The sequence below is a fragment of the Pundamilia nyererei genome, unplaced genomic scaffold, assembly GCF_000239375.1.
Source record: "Pundamilia nyererei isolate P.nyererei 1_Seehausen unplaced genomic scaffold, PunNye1.0 scaffold00006, whole genome shotgun sequence".
Classification (NCBI taxonomy): domain Eukaryota; kingdom Metazoa; phylum Chordata; class Actinopteri; order Cichliformes; family Cichlidae; genus Pundamilia; species Pundamilia nyererei.
Window position 1 is genome coordinate 5522337 of NW_005187407.1, and position 17922 is coordinate 5540258.

At 44.4% G+C, this 17922-nt stretch overlaps 2 protein-coding genes across 2 annotated transcripts in view; one reads left to right on the top strand and one right to left on the bottom strand.

The window, feature by feature from the left end:
• Positions 1–9884, bottom strand: part of setbp1 (SET binding protein 1) — a 34810-nt gene extending 24926 nt beyond the window's left edge. The window contains exons 1-2 of the mRNA XM_005722268.1: positions 8904–9884; positions 2793–3385 (exon numbers count right to left, since the gene is read on the bottom strand). Of these exons, the coding sequence (XP_005722325.1) occupies positions 2793–3227 (435 nt within the window). The 5' untranslated portion in view covers positions 3228–3385; positions 8904–9884. The remainder of the gene's footprint in view (positions 1–2792; positions 3386–8903) is intronic.
• A 7033-nt stretch (positions 9885–16917) lies between these two features.
• Positions 16918–17922, top strand: part of cdk7 (cyclin-dependent kinase 7) — a 7377-nt gene continuing 6372 nt past the window's right edge. Inside the window, exons 1-5 of the mRNA XM_005722269.1 lie at positions 16918–17026; positions 17262–17321; positions 17416–17449; positions 17534–17601; positions 17741–17809. Of these exons, the coding sequence (XP_005722326.1) occupies positions 16961–17026; positions 17262–17321; positions 17416–17449; positions 17534–17601; positions 17741–17809 (297 nt within the window). The 5' untranslated portion in view covers positions 16918–16960. The remainder of the gene's footprint in view (positions 17027–17261; positions 17322–17415; positions 17450–17533; positions 17602–17740; positions 17810–17922) is intronic.

The window sequence follows — 17922 nt, forward strand, 5'->3', positions numbered from 1 at the left end:
CTCAGACAAGAATACACATCCTGAAGACAACTACTGGAAATTGTGGCTGTAAATCACACTGAAATCTGCCAGCAACAAAGAAATGACCATGAATTTCTTTTCCAAGCCAGTGTTCCAATTGTTGGAAAAACACAAGTGTAGAGCAATCATGTTGGCGAGCAATCTTTACGTAAACCGTTGTCTACCAATTGCAAATATCTATAAACAACCAAAAACTTAGAGAGGACTAGAACGATCCAGCAATTCATTAAAAAACGTAAAAAACAAAACCTTTTCCCATAAAGATATTATGAAAGTGCAACTTGTCAAAGCCATTTTCACACATGAAGTCTGGACAATTGTAAAGTTAAAAAATTTGTTTTATTTCACATGTAATACACAACACTACTGGAAATGCTTTGTTTGTTCGGGTTAGCATTAGCATTGCTGCCTGGATAGGTCACTCGTGGGGCGACACTTGACACCCACTCACTCCCAGTTTATTTAGAGAACAATCTGCTCGCTGAGTTGTGACTTAACAACCTGCCAATAATGCATTTTTTAATTCTACTATATCGACCGAGGCGCTCATTGAATTGACGTGTTGCAGGGTTTCATTATGCACCAAATTACTAAGACATGGGGCACGGCACTGTCAATCGAAGATTTCACCAGAAGCAGCATTTGTAGTGAATAATGTCATCGGAAAAAGTTGATCCTTGATTGATACTACAAAAAACAATCAGCTGAAATACTCATTTCCAACAGTATCGATGTCAGCAGCACCGGCTTAGCTTCCTCCAGCTGACAGAGAACTTCATACAGCACCTCTGCAAACAGACAGGCGTGCAGCCACTGCCCTCACTAGCAGCTGAACACCTGAACACACGAATACTAGCAAAACACGTAGCAAAGCATCTTAAAGTTTGAAACCCCCAATCTTTACGAAGAGTTTCCTGAGGTTAATAAAGTTCTCATTTCAACAACAGAAATTTGCCAAACAATAGTCAGAAGTTTTGCCCTGGCCAGTTTAACTATTAGCAATTATATGACAGCCATATTAGCCAAATTAGTTAGGTTATCATAAGGTAGCGGCTAAAGTAGCAGCTATTGCTAATGCTAGCGGCAAACTTTATTCACAATCCTGCCTATCGGTGTGTAAACTACTACTAAACTACTATAACTACTGCTACTAAACAGTGATAAGTTGACAGGGTAATAGAACTATTTGTGTCTAATAAGTATTATATTATGAAAGGTCCACAGGCAGCTAGACAGAAACAGTGCTCAGCAGCTTTGCTCAGCAAAGAATTATGATACCAAGTAGTCAGAAGCAGAGGTATAAATGAAACAGGGCTGTAGCTGATTACATTTGACTGGACCATCATTTGTTCTAATATATATTTTTAAAATGTGCCTCTTAATTTTGGAATATAAATGTCGTGACGAGTACCAAATATTTTCACGGGTATCGGTATCAAGTTTAAAATTCTACTGTTTTGACATGCCTACTGTCAATAGAAATAAAAAAATTAGTTTTCTTTGTGTTTATTCTCACTACTCATGACACTCCACTTGTAAGCTAAACACTTAAAACTACAATACAGCCTTTAAACACATCATAAAAGCTAAAGTCAACAAAGATTTCTTTTTTTTTTTTTACTAAAGATATTTCAAAGAACCCTTCGCTATATTAAAAACTAACCTCATATGCACTCTAGTCTGCGGTTTTGTCTATTTTCTGCTGTCTTCTTCCTGCCATATGATTGCACTTATTTCTGCCACTCTTGCCCTCGCAGGTGCTGTACCACACTGCTTGACTGCCATAAACTAAACTTTTATTGAAAACAATTTCAATAAAAACTTCTTTAATAGCCTAACAATACCTCTGTAGCTAGCAGGGTGGCAGATAATTCGATGGTGACTAGCCTGAATGCGCGAACCCTTTCAAGTAAAATGAAAGCCCCAAATAGCTGAATGCTGCGCTTGTTTTCACTGCCTTACTCTAAATCCATCTACTTAAGAAAAATGAGAAAAACATCCCAACAAGTGACAATATCATGTTCATCTTGGAGCAGCCCTCGCTTGAACTTTGACCCAAAGCGTTTACTGAATGGAGACTAGGCAGGACTGTTATTGACACTGATGAAAAAACACCAATCACGGGCGCGTCTCACGAGCCAATTAAGAGCCGAAGCCACAGAAGTGAGGCACAGCGGAGGAAAACACGACACAACATCATGTTGACAACATGACGCCTTTACTCCTGCTTGGCCTGTCGAGCTCGGTGACATCGAGATGGCTGTCAGGTTTGGACACACACACCACTGTGTAGGTCAACACACACTGCAAACACTAGATTCCCCCAAGGACCTGTACAACACCAGTATAGTGTGTAGAGGGTGTGATGGAGGCAAGAGGAGGGGGGCGGCGTTGAAGGCACTGACCCGCAAAAGCTGATTTCATTAAAGGGAAGGAGAGGAAAGGAGAGGAGAGGAGACAGTAAAGGTCTCTGTGTATATGACCACAAATGGAGAGAGCAGACGCCAGCTGTCACTTGCTTATGTCAGCCCTATTCTCAGCTCTTATGTGAGTGTGTGTTGTGTGCTTGTATGTGTGTCGCTGTGTGATCTCAGTTAGGCTGGTTTCAATTACGGGGCAAACTTTGACCCCGTGTAACCAAGCCGGGAAGGGAGCTACCGAGAAAGGTGTGTGTGAGAAAGGGAGCGGTCAACTCAGAGATCTCGAGAGTGAGAGAAGCCTTTTTTTTCACTCAATAACGCTCAAACTTGCATCACAGTGTCATGACTTACCCTTTTTCTGGGGGGCCCTCGTTCTTCTTCCTTTGGGGCCCGCCCCGCCCCTCCTCCACTACCTGTTCGCCCCTGCCGTCCCCCTTTGCCCTCTCCAACTGCAGGTCTGATGGTCGTCCGGATCTCCGGTGGGCAAATGTAGTTCTCAAGGCTCTTTGGGGGCTTCTTGGTGCGCTTGGTGGTCTGTATCTTCAGCTTTAGACTTCCTTCCTGGAAACTTGCTTCCTTGATGGAGAACTCCTGCTCCTCCATTAGCCCGTCCCCCTGTTCCTCTAACCCCTCACCTTCACTGATGGCACCGTTAATCACATCATCGCTGCGTGCCAACCCGATGCCTCCTGCTCCTTCTTGGTCCCCTTCATTTGGCCCCACCCTACCTCCCTGAAGGTCAGCCTCTTTGGGTCGGGCTGAGCCAACCAGATCCCTTTGCTCCATCCACTCTCCCACCAGAGCCAGTCAGGATGGGGGAAGCCTTGGCAGCCAGCCAATAGGAAGATAGAAAGCAGTAGTCTGTCGGGCTGGTTGGTTGTTGTCAATCAGCTACTGAGGTTGTGTTGATTGTCCCACAGGAACACAGCGAAGCCAGGGACAGTCTGCAGAAAGAGCAGGTGAATGACATAATTAGGAAAAAAGGGCGTATGAGACCCGTTCTGTCATCCCCATAGCTTCCATTCCACTGCTACCTCTCAGCACAGGCCTGTTCTCTGTCATCGCCATCATTGCCTGCCTGTTAAGTATGAAGACAAACACACACTCATCACAGAGCTGCAGAGGCATGCTGCCTAGCTATCATTTGCATTTTGTACCTCGCATAAACAAACTCATTTCTGACACCCACTTGCCTTCCTCTCTTCCTGCTCTCTTCTTTACTCCCTCTTTGCTAAATCTTCTCTCTCACCCTTCATTACTTATTCCATCCTTGTGACAGATCTGAAGCGGAGCTGCGCAGACACTAGAGTGATCAGTGCAAAATAAGACATTCCTCTTCTCTGCTCTAAAACCAGGCTGAAGTTAGCCTGAGGACACAACACAGAAAAAAAATGAACGAAGCTGGCTCCGTTTTTTTTGTTGTTTTTTTTTTCTTCTTCAGAGGAGTGAAGGAGGAGGGAGGGGAACACACAAGGGGGGAAAGGAAAAGCAGCAGAGAAAGACGGAGAGAAGGAATCTAAATTCTTTCCCCAGATGTGGTTTACGAGCTGGTCTGGAAAAACTAGCGTCTGAACCATTTTACACACGCATGCAGCCGCATTGCTACACACATACACAGTAAAAAAAAACAGTGCGCGCATCCACACAGACGCACATCCAAAATGACAACGTTGCCATACACATGCTGCACCCCCTGCTGCTATTCCTGCTCTCTGGAGAAAAACACTGTGGCCGCTGCTTGTCAGGAGGATTCGGGATTTCTGTTTTGGATCATTGCACGTGCAGACGCAGATCCATATTACACGCTCACGCCATACGTACATACACACGTGCGCTTGCACAGGCCTACTTACACACAGGCGTATAAACAGAAAGCAACCAAAACAAACAGTGGACTACACTTCTCACTACAGCTCGAGGGAATCCCATCAGTCAATATGACATGAGGCATGACTGAGTGGGAAGTGGGGAATGCTGTCTCACATGCTGAGCTTAGCCTGACACCATTTACACTGATGTGAACCCAGACTAGACCACTACCTGTCGACATGACTCAAGTAAAGGGATCTTGCTTCCCGCAGACTTAAAAAGATCTGAAAGAGCACAACTGGCTCAGAGCATATATCAAGATTTGCATACCTATTAACCTAATACACTCCCTGGCATGACTACTACAGTCATTTTCCTTTAGCTGTATGTGTTTTCTCAGTGTGCTGTACTGTACCAGCCCACGCTACTGTACAAACAGCTGATCCCATCATAATATCTAAGGGGCCTCAGAGCACATGCTTGCAGTGTGACTGAGCAGTCTTAATCCACAGCAAGTTTTCCAACAAACCATTACAAGACTGCAGTGTCCAGCTCTCAAAGTTAGCCGTGTGTCCTTTTTCTTCTGCATGCCCTTAAATAAAAAAAAGTCAAAAAAGACTTGTTTCAACGAACCCTCTCTTTAACCGTAAAGTTTGCCAATCTGAAACCACTTACAAGGGTTATTGATGTAGGTTCTGGTAGCCCAGTGGCGGTCAAGGATCAAAAAATTTAAGGGAGCGTAACAGCGGTTTTGCATGTTTAAGCTTATGAAGCCCAAATTGCTCACATGGCTGTACTGCCAAACATTTCCCAAAGCACATTAATACATTCTCAGATTGATTTCCTACCTTGGAAATCACGGGTTTTCATTCAAAATAACAGGTTTTTAAACTTAGCTCCTCGACAGCAGCCTGTTTAATGGAAGAATATACCAAATTCACTTTTTTTGCTTTTTTTTGGGGGGGGGGGGGGGGTGACATCGTGACAACTAAGAATTTAAGTGCAAAGCTTTCTTGGCAGGGTAAAATTTCACATCCCAGAGCCTCCTTCATTTAACTCTTTGACTAACACGAACCTTCAAAGCAGACTGTGCTCAGTGCACAACCACACCATAGCAAGTGTTACATCAATCAGTAACACTGAGACATAAATAATGCTCAGTTTGATGGATAGCCTGTTTCAAGAGTGATTTTGCATACACCCTGCCAGCAAGAATGAAAACTGCTGACTGCCTGGAAGTTAGAAACTCATTCCCGCAAACTCCACAGCCATCGCCGTGCTTGTACAATCACACTTTTAAGCATACAAAGTTTTACAGATATAAACAAAAGGCGGTGCAGTCCAGGTGTAGTCCCAGCCTGGTCTTACAGTGCCCACATGACCCCCTTTGGTCCTTCAGGAACCTCCCAGTTCCTAATGTCAGCTTGGTGACTCGCCCTAATGGCATGTGTGAAAGCTGCCCTGGATGTCATGTGACTGAGGACAAAGACAGGAAAAAGAGACAGCTGCCAACCACAACATCACTCACTCAGTCACACACACACATTAAATAGACGCACATCCACTCTGTGCCTACGACTTAGTACCCCTTCACAGCTATAGCTCAGTATGACAGCAAAATGGCATCGTGCATTAGTACAATTCTGGTCATTCTGGGCCATTACTGCATAAGCCCCTTAGCTGGGTCATGACTATTCCTTCTCCCCTCCCTGCTCGCTGCCCTAAGCGGTGTTAGTTCTGTTACTGGCAGACAAGCTGAGAGTTTATGTAAGACTGACCCCTCCTCGGGCCTCCCTCACTTACTTAGCCTGAGCCTCACTGTCTCCTCTCCCCGCTCTCACTCTCTCTTTTATGCACACAAACACAGCGATGCACACACACACATACACGCACACACACCTCGACCAGCCTCAGACAGCAGGGTGATTGTAAGAGGCCAGACTCGCTGCATAAATAGCTTTATTATGTTCTCAAAACTGCCAGCGCTAACCAGCTTCCCTCTTAAATAGCATAAGGTCATTGCCTGTGCTGGATGTGAAAGGCTGTGAATGAGACAGTCCTCCAACATTTCGCCTTGTACTTTTACCGACAATTATGATAAAGCATTGATAATGGAATACAGATGGACAGAACGGTGATGGTGAACGATACAGACGGCAGACAAAACAGGTAGGGGAGTCCAAGTGTGAGCGAGAGACACAGAGCGGGAAAGAGAGAGAGAGAGAGAGGGATGGCAGCAGAAACACAACCTTTTAAGGCTGCATACCCAGCAGCCCAGTGCCTGAGGTGCACACACAAATAGCTCATACACAAATGCAGACAGATGCACGCGCGCACACGCACCAAACGCCTGCGTGATTGCACAAGGTGAATATCCTTTTTTTTTTTTATTTCCTGCTTTTTTATGCAAACGTAGCAGAAGCACGACCATCCCTGGATGTAGATGAGCATCTTGGTGTGAGCTGATGATCCTAGTCTGGCTGTCATTTGCAGTTTTTTTCCCCTTATTTTGTTCCTCGGGCTCTCAAGTGAAGTGTAGCCACATATGCCAATGTTTCTAGAAGGTTCCAGTCTTTGCTTGGAGACAAACCAAAGAGAATGGGCCCAGATTTCTAGTATTCACAAGTCCAATGGGCACAGCATGAGGTTTCAAGTTTGATGTCTATTAGTCCCTCGGAGCAGAGCGAGGTGATGGAAGCCCTAAAAAGTGCCTATTTGGGTTTTTTCCCAGCAGGATAAATGCATATATATATATTTGGATATGAAATACAAAATAAAGCCCTCTCTCTCTCTTTCTCTCTCTCTCCCCAGTTCATGTGCATGTATTCAGCTGCAGGGCAGCGAGAAGGACAATCGTAAAATATCATGTGTGGGACAGCCATAATTGAAAAAGATGGCCTTAAAGCTGCTTCACGCAGTCACGCGCACACATCCACTGGATGAGCCATATGCCAGGTAGCACTAAAACCATCCTCACGTAACTCCCCGGCTGAAGCAGATGAATGTTAAACCATTTTAACTGCAGCAGAAGCCACAAAATGGCTGTCAGCAAAAACACCTCCCCTACTCCCCAACTGTCTTCCTCCTTCCCCTCACCTCACTCCCCCTCAACCTCTGTTCTCTCCCCTCTCCTCATTGCTACCTCTTCCCTTTCCCCTCCACCTCCCTATCCCTCCCTCCCTTCTTTCTGTGCGCTCTGCCAAAAGGTGCTCCAGTGCTGATATTCTGTTAAGAGAGCCTGCCAACAGTTAGATTTGTCCTTGGATCCCGTTCACATTCCCTCCTCCCCCACCCACCTTCTCTGTTATCCTATTTCGACCCAAGGTATCCAGCGCAGAAGGGGATACACCTAATCGATTTCTCATACTTTAATTTAAAGGTGGCATGCAGGCATCTCATTACTTAACCGGGAGTCTAATAGCCTGTTTCATACTTTCGCACCACAAAAATGCCGCCAGGTCTGGGGGAGCTGAAACTGTTAACAAGACAAGATCGATGGTTCCATCCGAGCTTGAATCACCTCTATTATCCGTTCCTCAGCCTCCTTTCCTTCCACCTACTCACGCACCTCTCTTACAGTTGTCCTTTACTTTAACCCTTGTTCTTTTGCTTTTTATAAAATCAAGCCCTCATATATATCCAAGAGGACCTGATCGCACGTCAGCCCGCAGTGAGACTTGGTCATGTTTATCTGTTTATCTTTTGGTGGTCTGGTTGTGACAGAGGTTTCTAGGTGCTAATGATAACCACCGACCCCCGGTCCTCACCTTCCTCCACAGGGCCATGGCATTTGGACATGTAGTTTCTGACACCCACGTGAAATTGATGACCTGCTGATAAATGCAACCACAGTGGGCAGAGCTGTTTTACCAAGCTACTACATTTGGGCACACATCTGTGATGACGATGCTACAGTTTGTGCACACTGTGCTACTAGTAAAAAATGATGATAATCAGAATAAAGTCAACATGACATCACATTTTTCCCTCTAAAACAACAACAACAAAAAAACACTGAAAACATTTAGAAACAAACATGCAAACAAAAATCACAGCTTAACTTCAGATAAAGGAACAACTGACAGGTCGAAAGAGTGACAACCATCTGCTTGCTGCATGCCACAGATTGTGATGCTATGTGATGGACTGTCCATGTCAGTGAAGGCGCAGGCGGTCCACTACAGCAGAAACAGATTTAAACTTAAGAGGCCGAGCTGTGGTTGAGTTAAACCCTGATCTGAACAGTGGACACTTTATCCCATTGGCCTTAATTGGTTGTTTTCTCTTACCCGCCCCTACCACCACCATCTAATTACCAAGGTATTACACAGTAATAACAGATGGAGACCGAGTAGTACCACAGTTGTTTGGGGCTGGTGTGCGTCTCGTTGAGTGGTGGCGCGAGCATGTGCGCGCGTGCGCGTGTGTTTCGGGCGATTTTGCTGGCATGTGACTGCAAGCAATTTCACATTTAAGGAATAACAGTCTCGCGGGCAGAATGTGGAAGGCTTTGTAGGAGGTGACAGGCAGCTCAAACAGCACACATGAAAAGCAGACACAGGCGGCCAAGTGACGTTACAAACACGAACACAGTTTTTCACCGGAGAGGTGCATTCAGGTGTGGAATGTGGTCAGTCAACCGGGGCTACTTACCCATGTCTAATGTTGTCTCACACTCGGCTCTAACGTGTAAATATTTTATCACGATCATTTACAATCCATTTAGAGACATTTTACGAAAGCGACGGATGGGGTGACAGCCTCCCGTGGAGCTGTCAAACGGTGCCAGAAGAGACGGATATGTTTTTTGACAGAAAATCCCGGGGAAAATGGCGTCAACGGTGCTTTGGAAGGCAAAGAGCGAAAAAAGGAGAGCGAGAAAATAGGATTTGCAGTCGATCTGGTGGCAGAATCAAGGTAGCCGCACAGGGGAGGAGAAAAAATCCAATCGGAAACTTGGGTCCAGTTCCTGGTAGAAATAAGATCTTTAGAGGCTCTGGCGTGTTGACTCGCGCTGTGGAGAGCCGCCGCTGACGCCGCCGCCGTGCGCACTGAATCTCCGATGCCTTGCGGGATCGCTGGTCACTCGGGGAGCTTGCACGGCACTGAGATCCCTCGCAAATCCGCTACTCGGCTGGTTTGGGAGGAGGAGGGGGTGAGAGCAGGACTGTTACTGCAGTCAAAACAAGCCCGCATCCGACTACAAGCCCAAATCCAGCAGCGGGGGGTGGAATTTCAGCGACAAGACCGCGCTTTTAGTCGTCAGTGGGCTGCACAAGAGGCAGGAGATGGTGGTGGGGGTTGCTCGTCGCCGGTTGCACTGGGTCAAGCTTTTCTCTACCTCTCTCTCTCTGTGCCTCTCTCTCGCTCGCTCTTGCTCTCTCTCTCTCTGCTTTTCCGATCGGTGAATGTCAGGTCCCGGAGCCTGGTGTCTGGTAATGATCTCACCCAGCAGACTAAAAGCTCTAGCAGAGCAAAGCAGAGGGGAGAGATGAGAAGAGGAGGAGCGACATCGCCTCCCCCTGGCAGCAAACAACCTCAACGAGTCTCCCTTTTTTCCCCTTTTTTTCTTTTTTTTCTTTTCCAAACCTCCCCCTAATTCCCAGGGCTTTCTCCCGTGGGACTGCTCTCATACTGGCACGGTGTTATTTTAATGTAATGCAAATAGGGAAAGCAACATCTGGCAAAAGGCTTGTTGTTTTGACTGAGTCACTGCTGTAAGGAGAAACATGTTTGGCACTGGTTTTCAACAGGTTCAGATACGTACCTGCATACAGAGCAGAAGAGACTGCGACTGAAATAAATATTTTAAGGGAAATATGCATCTTATACTATGTAACTGTAGTCTACTGAGCCTGGCTTTAAAATGCCTGAATTGTAATGATAAATAAATATTTAATGGTCTTAGAGCAGTGGGATTTGATTAATTGGCTGGACATAAACAAACAGGGGTAAAATATGGACTACAGCTAAGTTTGAGTGAATATAATTTGTAGGCAAACTAAGAGTTGGTGTTTAAATTCACTAAAGTTTCATTAAAGTTGTAGATTTTTTTTATTGTTATGCATTGGTGTTTGGGGGCTGTTGACTTCTGAAGTGGGGGCAAGCCAGAAAAAGTTTGAGAATCACTGTCTCAGAGCAATTATACCAGACAACAGATGTTAATTCGGCTCAACATCTGGCCAGTCCTGTTTGAATCAGCATCTGAGCTACTGTGGCTTCATTTGAACACTAACCGGGCGTCTGCATGAACAATTGGGCATAATTCAGCTGTAGCGTTTTATTTAACCAGTAAAGGGCTTCACTTAATTTAAGATGAAAAAAGCTCTGTCATCAGAAAACAAATTAAAAAGCACACAATTAGCAGCCTTAATGATATAACAGATATACTAAAGGCAAAAAAAAGGTCCATCCATTCATTCTCTTTGGCTTATCCTTATCAGGGTTGGGGTTACAATAAAAGCTATCTTTTTCCATATAGTCAAAATGAATAAGAGATAACCGATTTAGAATATTAGAGATGCTGTGATCATTGCCTTCACTCCGCTCATCCAGAATAGACGGCTTCTGCTGAGTCATAACTTAATACATAAATCTTATCAGTAGTGGTTCTAATGCATATCCTCTGGGGGTGTTTGACATGAAACATTTTGCAAGCCCGTGGGCTGAACTATAAATAAAGTTTATCACCTTTGTCTTCGTACGAAATGGCTTGTGCGCAAACCACTACTACTGGAATGAGCTGCGATGGTGCTATTTGGCGAGCGTGGTATTCATTTATTCTAATTCAACGTGTGTGTTCAGCGAGACAAACGCTGCCACTCCACGCTGCGCTGCTGACACGTTGTATTCAGAGTAAGACAAGGTGGGTGCGTGGGTGGGGTTGAGTGGGTGAACAAAAAAGGCAGATTAGAGTGGGGTGTGCATGTGTGTGTGTGTGTGTGTGTGTGTGTGTGTGTGTGTGTGTGTGTGTGTGTGTGTGTGGTGTGTGTGTGTGTGTCGTGCTAGTGCTGGTGCTTTCCCCTTAATATGTCACATTAGAGGAGGATGGAAAACCCACATCAACCAGGCATGAACAAGCCGGAGTTGTTCCATTAATTCATCTTTGTCAGAAGTTATGTTTATATCGGGTCTCCATGCAAAACTTGACCTTCCCTGTATGGAAAACATTCTTTAACATTAACAAGCGATGCAAATGATGTCAGATGACCTTTCTCTCTTGGTGCCCCACAGTTACTAGCTGTTACTCATCCCTGGCATGTGTGTGTTTGTCTGTGTGTGTGTGTCCGTGAGTGCATGCATGCCCATGTGTCCCTGTGTAGAGCACCCACTGGGAGATGTTTCATTAGCCAGGGTGGTGTGCTCAGTAGCACGTAAACACTCGGCACAATTTCAGACTTGTAGTTAAAAATCTGCAATGCCATCAGCAGTGTGGATGCTACTGCTTTGCACGTTGCCTGCTGTGCCACATTGACTAGTTTCACAATTGCGTTTGTGTGTCTGTGTGTCTGTGTCTTTATTATATTGAGAGCGCTTTCATAACAGCGCCTTTGATCATCTCTCCATATAAGGGCATGGGGCCGGTATTACATTATAGCGTGTGTGTATTTCTGCGTGTTTTACTTTATCTTTATGTAGACCAAATGTTATGACAGTGAAAGCAACAGTCCCAGGATTTCTAAACAGATTTGGCATGATCTGCTCAACATATTCATTAAAATAAGGCTCAGGTTTATGGCTACGAGTCAAGGCTACCTTTAAATTTGAATTAATCTGGGAAGGGGTGATTTTTATGGGTTTTGGAGGAGAGAAACAGAAACTGACTCTAGAATAAATTTAAAATAGCAAAATCTGTGTGTGTCTGTGTTCACGTCCGTGTGTGTCTATTGATCTGGGTTGTGTGCAAGAACAGAAAGAGACCCCTGAGAGAGAGGGGTCAACAGCTGCTCCCCAACAACCAATCAATTGCAGTGTATCAGTAAACATTACACTCTCGCTCTCTCTCTCTCTCTCACACACACACACACACATATGCGCGCGCACGCGCCCGGACACATAAAGACAGCACTCTCTTCTCAAATCTGTTTCCATGGATACCAGATACAGGCGGCCAAGAGGGAGCAGTTTTCCAGCTTAAACTGTAAATATTGAATTATGATGGGGAGAAAAGAGACAGCAGTGCAGGGCAACGTTCCTGCCTGAATGATCTAAATATCTGGATAATCCTTTCATCTCTATTCACCGCTACAGGAAATCTGGTGCATCATTCATGCTCATCAAGTTCAACATAAAAAGATCAATCTGTCTTACGGATCCAGCCACTTATGTGACGCTCTATAACAGACCGAGAGCTGCCCTCATTCCTTCATCTCTCCCTGCCATTTTGTGTGTGGAAGATCTTCATTCCCTCAAGTGGGATGCAAAGTAAATGCTTCCCTGTGCTTGATGTGCAGCACATAACAGTGAATTCAAACCACTTTAGCCGAATGCTGGGCTCCTCTGTGGTTTGATCAATGGGGAGAGGGGAGATTGAAAGATTGAGATGAAGACGTGGAGTAGGAGGGGAGAAAAAAACAAGTTAATTAATAAATGCTTTGACAAATGTTTCAAGTGCGGGGGCCACTAGAGAGCAAAGCAGAGATGCAAAAGCTGAGAGGGAAAGCAAAGGTGAATGGCAGTAATTGATTTGGGGATCTTTATAAATATTATAATCGCTGGCATCTGCAGAGGTAAAATACTAATAACGCACTTGTATTCATAACAGAGCTACGCAGCTTGACTGCGCCGTGAGTGAACACACTAACCTTGAGCTGACATTGTGAGCAGCCGAGACTCACGGTCAATCAGCGAGGGGCTTCTCTCAGGGAGTCCACTAATCTCGCAGGGCAGCGGCGGGCTCATCAGAGCTCCGAGACCTCTGGGACTGATGGAGGTAATGGGGTGAGCTGAGAGAGTGGGAGAAGGAGTGTGTATATGGGCATCAGTGAGGGGGGGGAATAAAGAAACACAGTTGTGTGTGATGCAGACACAAATGTGCATAACCAAAGTGCATCTGTGCACACATGCGCATGTCTGTGTGTGTCAGAAGGTGCGAGGGCCGTGCTGATGGAATGAGAAGTTAATGGGACGTGTGACAAGGTTGATTACTGAGGCCTCAGTGATCTGACTGGGTTAATGAAGTAAATGGCTCTTTGGATAGCACACCACTGGGGCCATCTCTCCAGATCCTGATACGCACAAACAAATCAGAGTGGCCTTTTCTTCCTTCCAACTATAACTTCCCTCACTGTGCTTGTGGCCATTGTGGGTTTTGAATTAATCTTGGTGCTACATTTCACATATTCTTTCATCCCAAAGTTCTCTTACAACACCCTGCTGCAAACTAGAAGACAAATAAGCCTATATAAGAGGTAAGGCAAACAATGGAATATTTTCTGTATGTACAGCATTAAAACAAGGGAGCTCAGCACACAGTGTTCAGCCTCTTTGAAGGATTTAAGTGGCCACATGTAGTTTGCAAATACAGCCAGACTTACATATTCAAGAGAAGATGCGCACACACGCACAAACACGCAGACAAACAAAGGAAAGGAAAAGAAACACTGCGAGACTTTGTTCCCCATTTGAGGCTGCGATAGAGATTTTTCTAATGAGAGCAATAATGATGTCTGAGAAAAGACACAGACCAGAACAAAACAACAATACAGATGGGTGCTACGACAACAACAAAGACGCCCTAAATGCAGCTGACTGTGGACTCCCCGCTGGCTCTGTCTATGTGAAGAGATGACACTGCGCCCATCCCCCTGCTACTTATAAGGACATTATCATAATGTTGGCTCCGTACGAGCTCAGCTATCAAGTGGGCTCATCTTGAAGTCGTCCACAAGCCCCGGTGTACGCAGATGCTTCAGATGCCTGAGGAAGACAGTGGTGAACAAAAACATTTCTGCCCTAATATTAATTCAGACTGACAGCTCTGGCATCTAACAATGCAGCCCAGGACTGACAGCACCAATTTGACAAATCTCTGCGTTGGTTGTAAACACACAGCAGCACGGAAAATAATGATTGTCCTTCTGTTTGTCCTTCTGCTTTCTTATTGTCTTGTCACTACAGACATCTGCAGAGAATGAAAGGGGCAAAGTGAAGCATGTTTGTGGACCATGTGTGGCTGATGCTTTAGCAGTAAGTCAGTAGTTTAAAAAAATGGTGTGCAAAACCTGGTCTATGTGCTTCAATAAAAAAATAGAGGTGAAAAAAAAGTAAAAATACAAATGTCAGCATCTATTAGACGTATAAATAATGAATAATTTGTTCTGAGAAACAGATATTGTTTGTCACGGCTTGTGTGAACCTTCACACCTCAAACATCCACCCTACAACATCCTGTTGTGTTATAACTGTGCATGTGGTCAGATACAGCTGCATGTGTGTGTGTGTGTGGTGTATGTGTGTGCATGTGCGTGTGTGGGCCTGTGAGAAAGAGTCAGAAACATAAAGAAAGAAAGAGAGAAAGAGGAAAACTCCCTAGATGACAGAACGCAGCCACTTCCCCAGAGACTCTGTGAGTAAAAAGAGGACAGAAACCTACAGCAGCAGGTGTGTGATACAGCACTGACTGCGATAGCGCTGAATCATTCATCCCTTACACATTCGGTGACACCATCGGGGATCTTTCTTAACCTTTCATTTCTGAAGCATTGACCCAAAACACTACACCTAAATCGCTAAAAAGTGGAACAGAGCAAATGATGACCAACAAAAAAGACCAAAAAAGAACATCCGGTGTGCATCATTCAACATTTTGGGGCATATTCTCGAGGCAAACGTGAGATTGTGACACTGCTCTTCTGCAGAAAAATTGCTTTTGCACTTCAACATTTCACTCCATCAACACATCTTCTATTCGGCATTTTGAAGAGACATGCATGGTTTGTGGGTGGCAGTGACTTAAAAGAAATCTGTGAGTGTGTGTAACAGCATGTGTGTTAAACGCAAATTTTTGATAAGGGTGAACAAATGTTTATTTAATTTTTTTACATCTCTGAACAGGTCACCCAAAATGCATCCTCCTCACACTCTTGTATAGCCAAATGAGCAGGTTATCATAGCTGTGCAATCAGTGTAAAAATTGTTTCTGAGGAAGAATTAGGTGGTCACATACCACACGCATATACATACATAAACGGCATTTGGTCTGCATTTGCTGTTTACTGTACATTGTGTGAACACTGTCCCATCTGAAGCTGCTTTCCAGCAGCAGGATGTGGTGGCGCGACACGTCCTCGCTTAACAACACCCACTTCCTATGAGTTTGATAAACAGCTTTGTGGTTTCACTCTCCTCCTGCCCGTCAAACAGAGGTATACACACACAGGCGCGCGCGCACACACACACACACACAAATATGCACACACCCGCTCAACAGCATCACCATCTGCTAATGTGACACATAACCAGAGTGAGTTATTGTTGTGCATAATGTTACCCATAGTGTCATGTGATTTACAGTGACAAACTATACAAACGCTACTAGAATCACTTATGTCTCTCTTCATCCACAGCCTCACCGAGACACGGAGGGGAATGAGCACAAGAATGTCTTTAAATCATGGCAGAATTAGTAGGCATCAATATGTCATATTTGTTTTAAAGCAAGTGATGTAAATGGATCTGAGTTATGTCAGCCGTGGTCATTAATGTCCCAAGCCCCTCCCCCCACGTGTGTTCCTAAAGTTTGATTGTAAGATAGTAAAGTCTTCTCTTCTCTTCTCTTCTCTTCTCTTCTCTTCTCTTCTCTTCTCTTCTCTCCTCTCCTCTCCTCTCCTCTCCTCTCCTCTCCTCTCCTCTCCTCTCCTCTTCTCTTCTCTTCTCTTCTCTTCTCTTCTCTTCTCTTCTCTTCTCTGCATGGTTGCATGGGCACATACGGTCCTGTCACTCACATCTGGGAGCTGTCAGATGAATGTGCACACATCTGAGAGGAGAATGAGGGGTGTATTAGGCCTGCTGATCCTTCACACCCCTCTTGTCAAACTTAACATAAAAATGAAAGTCAGTGGCGAGTGTGTGCGTGTGTGTGCATGTGTGTGTGTATGTGCATGTGAGGCAGCAGACGAGGAGGGTCAAAGGAGAAGAGCCATGCCTAATCCTGTGGGATGTGAGGGTATCTCACTGCGTATGGAGATGAGATGTAGAGATGTGCTCAGTGGAGCATGGATCACAAAACCTTCCTAACTGACAGAAGAGACTCCCAGGAGACAGATGTCAAACTGCTAACTGGTGAAAGAAAAATAAAGGGGGCAAAAAAGACAAACTGTGAGGAAAATAACAGTACTGCATGTTGCATCATAACAGTAAAATGTTAAGAGGCGAATGAGGCTGGAACTGAGATTAAATCTCCCCTTCACTTATTATTAATCTTAGTATTAGTAGCAGTATTAGTATTGTTAGTATTATTAATATTAATATTGTAATTGAACAAACCTTTAAAAATCCAGTTAAACAAATGCAGAATAAATAAATCATGCTGGGGGTTTTGTTTTTTTTTTGCCTCTATAATTTGGTTCACGGTGGTGTTAGACAAATAAAATCGGTAGGTGTCGCTGTTGTTCAATTTAAATTTAAAGCCTCCTCTAACCCGGAAAGACTACTTGCGGTCCTTTAACAGAGCAGGAAGTGCCTCAGCACGACACTGACAGTTATTTATCATGGCGCTTGATGTGAAAAGCAGAGCCAAGCGGTACGAGAAGCTGGATTTCCTCGGAGAGGGTCAGGTAGGGGGAGAAATATTTAAGAGATATGTGTCTTTGCTTTTTTCTTCGCACGTCCTTAGACCGCTTTGTTTATTCTGTAGAAAGCACGATGGCGAGCTAACAAAGCATTAGCTGGTTGCTAATGTCAACAAAGCCTCGCTGGTTCATGCTGCGCTGCTTCTTGTGCCAGTGAATTTCACCAAAATAAGTAAAAGAAATTAACTTTTGGTTTTTGAATGTTGTTTTTTCTCTGCAGTTTGCCACAGTATACAAAGCCAGGGACAAACTGACCGACACAATAGTTGCTATTAAAAAGGTAAAAGAAACGAGCTGCTTTAGTGTTTTACTGCTACCATTCACACTGTGTGTTGATGAGCCGCAGTAAACATTTATCTTTTTATTCCCTTCAGATTAAGGTTGGCCACAGAACTGAGGCTAAAGATGGTAAGTGCTGGGTCCTATCAATATGCTGCAGCTCATTTTCATCCATTTTATAAAATTTTTTTACGTATTTATTTTTTTAAATAGGAATTAATCGGACTGCACTCAGAGAGATAAAACTGCTGCAGGAGCTCCATCATCCGAACATTATCGGGGTAGCTAAATGTTCATCGCACATCATCATAATCTTGTGTTACTTGTATCGATTGTATAGAAAGATACCTTAATTTTTCTATATTGCGCCGTTTATGTATTTTTTTTAATCTAAATATTGTTGTTTTATGTGTGTTGCAGCTGTTGGATGCTTTTGGACATAAATCAAACATCAGCCTGGTGTTTGATTTCATGGAAACAGACCTGGAGGTGAGTAGAGACCTAAATAGAAATGTGGAGGAATTTCATACACAGCGTTTGTGCACTATTACAAATATTCACTTTTTTATTAGCTTTTGTGTGTGTGTGTGTGTGTGTGTGTG